Below are 10,877 nucleotides of genomic sequence, written 5' to 3'. Positions count from 1 at the left end.
GTAGTTTGGTCTAAGTAGTACAAAACATCACAAGTCACACGTCCTTAATTGAGAACATGTGAATACGTGACTCGACTTTATCACGTCTATATAGGCCTATAATTTATCACCCATAGGCTAATCATAGGCGCAAAGATGTATTTTTTTTCCTTCTGATATGGCGACACCGAGTTAACAAAGTAACTGTTGGGGCTGATGGGAGGTTGCTACGGCAACAACCAGAGCGTCAACATGTCCGGAGGAGCCAGGCGTCGTGAGAGGAGAGAGCCACCAAAAGTAAAAGACAGTCCGCTACAGGTAGAACTGAGCTCTGCGTTTACCACTTCTGTTGACTGTCTTTGTGTTTGGTTTGTTGGACATGCAGTGGACCGTGTTGTCATGTCTCCTCAGAAAGAGGACGTGGTGCGTCTGCAGTGGGAGGCGCTGTCTCTACAACAGATCGCAGAGCTGCAGCAGCGCAGCGCAGAACAGCTCCAGACGTAAGTAACCTGTCTCTGTGAAACCAGGTCAAAGTTCAACACAACCTGTGTAAAGTTAAGACTTTATAAGTCAGCTTATTAGAAATGTGTAGTGTTCACACAGTCGACGGTTTTTATATTTAAGCAGCCTATATTTCTGTTTACACGGTCTGTAATCCCTGACAGCTAGGGGCCATCAACAAATTGCCATTGAAATCCGACCAGTGTTATTTCCTAATATAGCTACTAGAAATATCATATTTCTCTCATATATTTAGTTTATCTTACTACTCTACTCTAGATGAATCAGACACACCACGTTATGTTGTTTTACTGCTTTCTCTATTTTAGCTATGGAAAAAATAGCATGAGCTATTTTTTCAATAGCTTCAAGGTCCATATGACCTATTGACCCCAAACCAGTGCAGGATCATAGTGCTATTGATTGTGTGAGACTCTTTTTATTGCATTTTAACACTCCTCATCTTTTTTTGAATACATTTTTGAACATTTCATATGAGCGTTTTAGCTCAATAGCTCCCAGGTCATGTGACCTATTGACTCCAAACCAGTGCAGGACCATGCTAAACTGTTTGTGTGAGGCACTATTGCATTTTAACACTCCTCATGTTTTTATTTTATTTATTTATTTATTTTTTAAAATACATTTCATAATGTAAATTACTCCAAACCAGTGCAACAGGACCATAGTGCTACATTCACTTTGACACATGAGACTGCCTCAGTTATCTGACATTTATAATTCCACCAGAATGAGTTAAAGCATCATCAAACACAAACATTTACTTGATGACCTGGTGAAACATAAAAAAGTTACAGTATATTGTCATAGCGAGATTTTCACATGAAAATGGCAAATTTGGGAGAGAAAATCAACTTTGTTCAAGGGCTGTCTCTGTCTCAACAACACACTCTTGCCAGCCATTATATTTTTATTCACCTTTTATGGGCTGCTCCTGACCTTTCATTTCCGGTAGTTCTTTGCAGGATATGACCAGCAGATGAGCAGCAGAGAGAACCTCCACTCATTTGTCCATCTGTTGTACTGACCAAATGCAAATGAAATACTATGACTTGGAGGCCAAACGACAGGCTATGCAAGCTGTGATTGTTGTGGCAAATCCCATTTTCATTCCATGCTGCTGCTCTGTCATGTTCTTTGCGTTTTTATTAACACAAGTCTCGGGCTGAGCAGGTCTGACATTTAAGCAGGTAAAGGTAATATCAGTAGAAATGCTTATTTCTGACAGGCTTATTAGAATTAATGCCAGCAGCTTGACAGCCACCCAGACAGGGGCTTTATTTACTAAGTCACTGGAGGTTTTATTCTCCCAACATGAATTGTGTTTCAGGTCTCTTTCCATGCTGCCAGGAACACTGAAAGAGACATGCTGAATTCATTCTGTTATTATTCATCATTTTGTCAACCTAAAACATCTCATATTTAAACTTACTGGGCTGGAACCGTGCATAAGTTTTAGTTGTAGAATGTTAAAACCCACAAATTTTCCCAAAAGGATGCTATAACTTTGTGTCCTTTAGTGCCTGGTGTTCATTAGCTTTTCAGTGGCTGTGATGGTTCACTGTGCACTCTTCAACTTGTGCTGTCTATAGGGAACTGAAAGAGATCCTGGGCTTAAAGAACTATCAGATCTGTATGAAGGAAGCTGCCCTGCTCGATTACTATGTGTGTGGTTTCTGGTGGACTAAAGAGGCCAGGTTCACCCCCAAACAGACCTCCTTCACCATGGCTGTGCTGCACATGCTGCAGGAGAACATACGAGGTGAGTGGGACAGACAGGCAGAGATACAGTATGTCATAGGGAGGGAAAAGAGGAGGTAGAAAAACCTGTGTGTGTGTGTGTGTGTGTGTGTGTGTGTGTGTGTGTGTGTGTGTGTGTGTGTGTGTGTGTGTGTGTGTCCTCACAGCAATCAGTTATTTTCAGTCACTCTACTCACATGTATGCTTCATCAAATCAAATTAATTGAAACGAAACTTTACAGGGCCGTACCACAGATTTAGCATGTTTTAGCTCGTTCGCTACAAATTAAATGTACATTACCAAAGCCAACCATGCATGTAAATCTCTGGCAGCGTAGTCCACATCAAGTCTCCACTCATTTTATCTAACTTACATCATTGTTGTACAGTAGAATCATTTGATTTGAATCTTTCTTCTCCACATTACCATGCAATTATGTATGCATGTATGTATTTCTGCTAATAGATTTTCATGGTGCATGGGAAAATCAAATTTCTCTGGGTTCAAATTATTTGTGTACAGTAATACAGTGGATAATACAAGATCTAAATATAGTGTGTGTATAGAACCAGAAAATTAAATTTTGCAATTAACAAAATGAATGAATATGTATCTGCAAGCTGTTTTCTGTAAAAAATAATGCAGAAAACATGCCTACTAAATGAGTTACACAGCTATTTAGTATTTACCCTATGAGTATGTCATAATCACTGTGCTAAATCATGTCTTGTCATCACATTCCAGAGAAACAGATGAGTTTTGTGGAGAACCTAATGGAGTTTGCTAAAGCCTTAGCTGCAGCCTGTCAGACATCAGAGGAAACCGCTTCACTTCTGGACACAGATGAAGCCAAAGAGCTCATAGATTACATCAAAGACAGGTAACGAGAAGATCTACACTGTTGCCCATACAGTTGGAATAAGATAGTATATTTGTTTACCTCTTCTCATGAAATGATTGTCAATCAATCTTTTCCAATTATTAAACCACAACGAACTTTTGCAAACTGTGTATTCAGGCTTAGACAATACTGGGGTATTGAACAATAGGATTTTTTAGCTTAACTATGCTACATTTTTACCTTAAATAAACAGCTTCGGAGTAATTGTGATGGTTAGATAAATGACTTGTAACTTGTTACAGGGAGAATGGAGGCGCTGTGCCTTCAATGTAGTGTCTCTTGGCTGAAAACCAACCTTGTAAGATCAGAGCCTCTGACCTGGTGTCCCAGCTCTTGTCTCTGCGGGACAGTGACACAAACACACCGTAACCCGTAATCTCTTGTTTATGACAGATAAAACTATACACAAATATACACATCGTAACATCGTATATGATAAATAACGTTATGATTTCTCGCCAGCTTCGTTGAAAACAAATGCACATGGCCGGGAGGAGGGTTAGCAAAAGGAAAAACGACCGGACTTGCAGAGTTCCCCTTTAACAGAAACACATAATCGAGGGGATTTCATGCATAAGAATGTCCAATATCACTCTTTCAAATGTCACTCAGCCACTAATATTGAGTATGGCCAACCCTGACACGGATCAATGCGTTAAAACGTTGTGGCAGACTGTCCACAAGCATGAATTCATTTCCCCTGGGTAACCGGGACTCAGTATGTAATCACTGCATTTTGTCAAAGGTGATTACTGATGTGTATAAATAGGAATAAAAAAAGAGGAATGTGTCTGAAAACAAAATTATTCCAACTTTCTGTGCTGTTTTGTATCTGATGGGAGGAACCGTCCATACATAGGTTTTCCAAAAATTGACTCAAAGATGAATGAAAGGTTACTAATATTTAAAACTGAGGGAGGCTTCCAGATTGAGTAAAATACGTTACAGTGTGTGAGTGTAGGATTTAGTGGTTGATACATCACAGCGGAGGCAGACCCAACGTTTCCAGGAGAGGTTAGAATCATCTGTCGTGGGCTGAACAAGTTACAGTAGCTGCAGCCAGGAGTGGAGGCACAGAGTGCAGCTAAAACAACTCACACCACGGCTGTGTGGGCCAGAGATAAAGATCCATTTATCGAGAACTGTGAGGGAACCCACCAGTTTATTGAAGTCACGTTTTAAACATTTCAGATGTCTGACCTGGAATGTTCAGGTGGGCCGAGCCGAGGGTGGTGAGATCACAGAGGCCTGACAGCTCATTTTTAAATCACATATCCTGATAATTATAAAGAGTTTTATTTAGCAGCTGCTTTATAATCAGACAGATGACTCTGTGTGTTGTGTTGGTTGCAGCTTGTTTCAGAAGTACAGACTCTACCAGCTTCTCCTCACCACACCAAGAGAGGAGCTACTGACCAGCATGGAGGTAAGGAAGCGCGTGTGTGTGTGTGTGTGTGTGTGTGTGTGTGTGTGTGTGTGTGTGTGTGTGTGTGTGTGTATTCCTTGATGTAATATTTCAAACATACTGTGTTCCAGAGGAGCATCGAGGTGTTCGGTAGTCAGGATGCTGTCACGCCGTTGGAGGAGGACGATGACATTTCCCTTCATCTCTACTTCCAGTAATCAGCCACAGGCCATTCACTGTATGTAATGTGATTATCTATGACTCCAGCTAACACTGGAGCTCACTTGGTTTAAGGGCATTTTTAATAATAATAGAACATTCATATATATGCAAGAAGTAAAGGAGCAAGTAGAAAAAAATGGATGTGTTGTTTTCCTCAGATGTAGAGTTATACGTTTTGAGTCAAGTACAAATAGAAACATTAAAAAATAATTTTTATTCTTAAGTTAATGAACAAAGTGTCATGTTTGTTTTGGATAAGTTCACCCAGAAGCTGACAGAGAAACTCAGATATGCTATTAAAGGTCATTTAAAATTGACAAGGTAGTGGGGATGTGAGTGGAGAAGTTGGCTGGAAAGGTGGCTGTGTTGCTGGGGAACAGTGGAGGAGGAGATGGTGGAGAGAGAAAGGAAACAGGTACAGAAGGAATAACACAAGTAAACTGATACTTATTAGACTGGTGTGGAGAGTTACCACACACACACATACAGACACAAAGGCGAACTATTATCAACCACTTCGGCTTCAAGTTTCTCAAGTGTATATTAACATAATGCTCACATTCCAGAGAGTAATTGATCTGCAGAATGTAATTGTTGCCTCTCTCCATGAATTAACTCCTTCCTTCATAATGTCAGGAAGACTATAGTAGAAAAGATGGACAAATCCATTTTAGAGGTTATAATGATGAGGTTAACCCTAATAAATCACATCAGGTGTGTATCTTACTTTGGGTGTTTTGACTTCATCTATTCTGTTCATCTATTGTAATGATAAACTCCAGTGTTTCTATTCAGAGACATTGTGGAGGAGCAGATTTTGGTCATGTGACTGTTGCCAGGACAAAGAGCCACTTACTGTGTCTCAAACTGCTGCAGTGGGTTTGGTCTCTTCATCTTTCAGTTTCCATATTTATTAACCTGAGGTGTTTAGCAACTCACTGTAACAAGTCACCAGCGTTCAGCGTCTTCTGTTCTATTAATTTTATTCAAAACATGATTGGTATTCCTGTGTTTTTAACAAGCTTCATCACACCTGCTGAAACTGAAGCTGAAATCCAGAATATTTTTTAATGATTTCATCTCTATTATATTCATTTCCATTTATGTTCATGAACCCTGTGTGGAGACTCTCTATACTCTGTTACTGAATTATCTACCACTACCAGTACTATCCATCTGGAGTCATGATTATTAATCATTTATAGTAATCAAATTAATATTTATTTAGATTTTTATATATTAATGTTATTATGATCTTAGTTTTACATGTACATGAATTATTTTGTGCATATGAGATGAGACACATGAACATATGATACAGTGATCTGTACAATGAGATGAGAGGTAAATGAAGACTGGATCTTATATAGAATAGATAAGTTAATAGTAACCCTAACACACACAGAGAGCACATGTATGCTGTAAAGAACAGATTAATAATGCAGGGAAGAACTTCAGAAGGGATTGTGGCATCTGTTAATAATGTATCAACTTATATTGTTAGATTATATGTTTGTATTCCTCACAGTTTTACCAGAGAGTACATGTATTTCAGCTGTGAGCTATGTTTGCACTGAAATACATTTTTTCACCTACAACCAAGAAAAGGAAAATGGGCAAGGGAAATAAAATAATAATCATTTCCATATTGGATTATATGATGGGTGAAGAAGTGCGGTCCATGTCCATGGGTGCGTTCAGCCTTCTATATGGGATACTTTAGGTCTGTTTTTAGCCTGTCGCAGATTGCCTGTGCTGTTCCAGTTTGGGTCCTTGTAAATGGTGTTGTATCCCCTCTACCACCTCCTCCTCCTCCTCCTCCTCCTCCTCCTCCTCCTCCTCCTCCTCCTCCTCCCCCCACTCCTTCGCCATCTGTAGTAATAATAATCACTGCATGTTTTATTTAAAATGCTTTTATCCGGGCAAAGTCTCAAACTGCAACAAGGAATAAAAGCTCCCATATGAAAGCCTCGGAGTCTCGGAGGGTTTGGAGTTACCCAGGGCTCTGATGAGGCTTGTGGCTCTCATCAGGCTTTGCAAAATTCATGTAGGGAAACGATTTGGCCCGTGTGGCAGAGGGTCAGTGCATCGGCTTTGAGTTATTTTTGAGCGTTTTTTGTTTGTTGCCTATTTCTGTGTGTGAGAGACAAGATGACATGAAACAAAGGACCGGTGTGAGCTTCAGCAGGACGTCTATGAGGTAGACGCAGTTGAGTGAGAAAAAGTTACAGTCGAATGTTTAAGACACTTCTGATGTTAAAGACAAGCAGAGGGTGTGTATGTAGATAACAGATTTTTTTAGTTAGTTAGTTTCAGGTTATTTCAGACATGTGGAGTTGAATACACCTTCCGGTGATACTTGGACACGTCATCAGTGAAGAACCCAGGGTCATGGGGTGTTTCGGGTCTTTGATCTTCATACACCCTCTCCTGGGCGACCCAGCCGGGGGTGATCAGTCCCCAGCTTGTGTCCAAGTTGCGCGTTGTTCCACGGATCCCCCCTGCGGATCCACAGCCACCTAGAGGCCCTCTCTGCAGCCTCTAGCGTGTTTTTTATGGCTCTCTTTGATTGCAGTCCGTTCACTCCAAGGAGTTTGAGGGTTCGCACAAGTGAATGGCCTGCGAAGCCACGGCACCCGACCTCGACTGGCTCACAGCGTGCTTTCCAGCCGTTACTCCGACACTCTACGATGAGCTCGGCGTACTTGGCCCTCTTTCGCTCATTGGCCTCGTCGATGCGGTCCTCCCAGGGGACAGTCAGTTCTATTAAGACCACTTGCTTGGTGGACTCCGATGTTAACACCATATCTGGGCGGAGACGAGTGGTTGTGATGTTGTCTGGGAACTTAAGCTGTCTGCCGAGGTCAACTTGGAGCTGCCAGTCGCGAGCGGTGGTGAGGAGCCCCCCTGCAGAGCTGGGCTGGTGTTGGTGTGCCTTCTGTCCTGGTCTTATGAAGGAGATTGCCTGCTTTGGGGCAGCCTGGGTCTTGCTGTGCTGGATTGCCATGCAGGTGGCATCTGCCAAAGATCTTAAAACTTGGTCGTGGCGCCAGCGGTAGCGCCCCTCCCCTAGTGCTTTTGGGCAGCAGCTTAGGATATGCTCCAGGGTGCCCCTCCTCTGGCACAGCTTGCATTCAGGGGCATCGACTAGGCCCCAGGTGTGCAGGTTGGCTGGGCTCGGGAGGACGTCATAGACTGACTGGATGAGAAACTTGATGCGTAATGGCTCCGCTCTCCACAGCTCTGCCCAAGTGATCTTGCGGGATTCTGCGTGCTCCCACCGAGTCCATGCCCCCTGCTTGGACATGCCGACCATCTTGCTGCATCGGTCTTCCTCCTCCTCCGCTCGAATCTCATCCTGGACCAGCTGACGCTTCTCCTTTCCACGGGCTTGGTCGTAGCGCGGCTTTGGAAAGCAACCCAGACCTGCCCGCCCTGTCGCGACAGAGCCCACCAGCATCTTGTGCCTCAGTCGCGCCTCAGCTCTGGTAATGGCCTCCTGAGCCTGCCACTTTCTCCCGGTCTTCACAAGGATCCCTGCTGATGCGACTTTGATGTCTGCGGAGTCCCTGTACATCATCGCCTCTCTGGAGCGAGTGACTTTGAACTCCTCCGTTAGTCCACTGAAAGGGAGCTGCAGTTTGGTGGAATGGCCATACAAGGCGATGCTGCTCAAGGACCGAGGAAGCCCCAGCCATCTCCTGAGAAACTGGCTGATGGACTTCTCGAGTGCCTCTACCGTTGTTGTTGGTACCTCATAGGCCAGCAGGGGCCAGAGTATCCTTGGCAAGACTCCGTGCTGGTAGATCCAGGCTTTAAATTTTCCTGGGAGACCAGACTTGTCGATGGTGGTGAGCCAGGTTGCCAGGTCGCACTTGGTCTGTTCTATGGCTGCCGAGTCCTTCAGGGAACTGTCGAAGATCTTACCCAGGGTTTTGACAGGTTTTTCGGTCACTGATGGAATTCTGGTCCCTCCTACGGCGAAGCGGAACTGATCGGTCACTTTGCCTTTCTTCAGGACCAGGGACCTGGACTTAGCGGGCTTAAAGCTCATCCTTGCCCAATGGATGAGCCGTTCCAGTCCCTGGAGGAGCCATCTGCACCCTGGGACAGATGTTGTCATGACTGTCAAGTCGTCCATAAAGGCTCTTATGGGCGGCTGCCGTGTTCCAGATCTTGACTTGGCACCTCTGCATTCAACCTCGGCAGACTTGACAATCATGTTCATGGCCAGTGAGAAGAGTGGCACTGAGATTGTGCAACCGGTGATTATACCCTTCTCAAGGCGGTGCCAGGCAGATGTTACTTGACCTGAGGAGACTCGAGCGCTGAAGTTGCCATAGTAGTCCATGATAAGGCTGCTGATCTTGTCTGGAACATGGTGTCTTGCCAGTGCGGTTTCGACGAGCTTGTGTGGGATAGAACCGTAGGCGTTGGTTAAATCAAGCCAAAGAGTTGCCAGGTCTCCTTTGCTCTCCCTTGCCTCCCGGATCAGCTGCGTCACCACTCCCGTATGCTCCAGGCATCCAGGTACCCCTGGGACTCCCCCCTTCTGGACCGAGGTGTCAAGGTAGGTGTTCTTCAAAAGGAAATCTGTCAGCCGTTGGGACACGATCTTGAAGAAAATCTTGCTCTCCACGCTGAGCAGCGAGATGATCCGGAACTGCTCGATGTTGCAAGAGTCCTCTTCTTTTGGTATCCAGACCCCCTCTGCGTACCTCCACTGGGCGGCGACTTTCCCTCTCCGCCAAATCACCTTCAGGATCTTCCAGAGACGTCCAAGGAGCCGTGGACACTGTTTATAAACTTTGTAGGGTACACCGCTGGGGCCGGGAGCAGAGCTAGATCTTGCAGCTCTGACAGCTTCTTTTACCTCCGTTAAGGTGGGTTCAGTGCAGTTGAATTGGGTCGCAGGTTCTGGCGGCGCCACCAGTCCACTACAAGGCCCAAGCTCGTGGTCTCTCAGGGTGTCGCTGAAGGTGGTGTGGAGATGATGGTTGATCTCCTCAACAGGGCAAGTAAGGTGGCCACTTCGTCGCTGGCCCAGAAGTTTCTTAATGAAGCCGAAGGGATTGCTAATGAAAGCGCTACGTTTCCGAGCCCTTTCCTTGCCCTTCCTTCGGTGCCATTCCGCCCTCCTCAGCGAGATGAGCCTCTTCCTTATGATGTTCGTGAGTTCTGACAGGGCTGTCCTCTCCTCTTCTTTAGCTGCCTTAAACTGGCGTCTCAAGGATTTCAGCTCTTGTCTCAGCTGGTTGATCTTTACTTCTCGACGGTTGAGCTTCGCCGGCTTGTTTGCTCCTCGCTTTTGTTCAACACCGAACCGCTCTGCTCCCATGTTCATTATGATGGTACACATGGTCTGGAGTTTCTGATCGACACTGCCCTTCGCGATGGTTTCCAGGCACATGTCAACGTCCTCGTCCAGCTTTAGCCACTCCTTGTTGTTTGCGGCAGGCCACATCACCCTCCGCTGTTCCGATTTCCTGCTTGGGGTGGGGACCGGTGTTGCTTGGAGGTTCCGGGTACTGTGGGGTGATTCCGGACCTGGTACCTCCTCCGTCTCACCAGGTTCCGCTGTCGGCACCACATGGAATGTTGCGCCGGCTGCCGTTCCTGAGCGTTGCTCCACTTGGTTCCTCCTGAGGCAGGCCATCTTTGCCTGGTGGATCTTCAGGCCTTTGTGGTTTTTGCAGACCTTGCCGCAAATGCAGACTGCATTCATAATCCGTTGTCCGTTTGCTTGGGTCGTTACCAGTGATTCCGTCCGATTGGGATGCTCATGCTCCCCCCCTCTCGGGCATCCCTGGGGGTATCTTTCTTCAGGGTTCTTCGTAGCGGGGTGATTGGGTGCTCCCTCTCGAGAGCTGCAGGTTGGGGGGCTAGCCCTTCCTGCCCCGGTTGCCGTCTCTCCGAGCTGTCCGCTGTCTCTCCAGCAGTCGCCACTCTGTTCGTGGGTGTCATCCAGACTTTCCTGGAGGTCACTGGCTAAGCCAGGTAGGATAGGAGTTGAATACACCTTCCGGTGATACTTGGACACGTCATCAGTGAAGAACCCAGGGTCATGGGGTGTTTCGGTGTTTCGTGGACCTTATTTACTCCCACCT

At 45.4% G+C, this 10,877-nt stretch overlaps 2 protein-coding genes across 2 annotated transcripts; one reads left to right on the top strand and one right to left on the bottom strand.

Annotated features, from left to right (window-relative positions):
• The first annotated feature begins 195 nt into the window (after positions 1 to 195).
• On the top strand, positions 196 to 4,973 carry LOC146960115 (ciliary-associated calcium-binding coiled-coil protein 1-like). Its single transcript, XM_085772617.1, has 6 exons — positions 196 to 276; positions 391 to 479; positions 2,094 to 2,263; positions 2,987 to 3,122; positions 4,497 to 4,569; positions 4,680 to 4,973. Exons 1-6 carry the CDS (start codon positions 196 to 198, stop codon positions 4,764 to 4,766), a joined length of 636 nt encoding a protein of 211 aa, XP_085628743.1. The 3' UTR covers positions 4,767 to 4,973.
• Positions 4,974 to 7,142: 2,169 nt separating this feature from the next.
• Positions 7,143 to 10,129, bottom strand: LOC146960114 (uncharacterized). Its single transcript, XM_085772616.1, has one exon. It carries the CDS (start codon positions 10,127 to 10,129, stop codon positions 7,187 to 7,189), a length of 2,943 nt encoding a protein of 980 aa, XP_085628742.1. The 3' UTR covers positions 7,143 to 7,186.
• Positions 10,130 to 10,877: the final 748 nt, after the last annotated feature.

This window comes from Trachurus japonicus, unplaced genomic scaffold (assembly GCF_045865225.1).
Source record: "Trachurus japonicus isolate A0001 unplaced genomic scaffold, Traja_1.0 AP030709.1".
NCBI classification, from domain to species: Eukaryota; Metazoa; Chordata; class Actinopteri; order Carangiformes; family Carangidae; genus Trachurus; species Trachurus japonicus.
The sequence above is the reverse complement of the archived record's forward strand: the minus strand, read 5'-3'. Positions and strand labels throughout refer to the sequence as shown.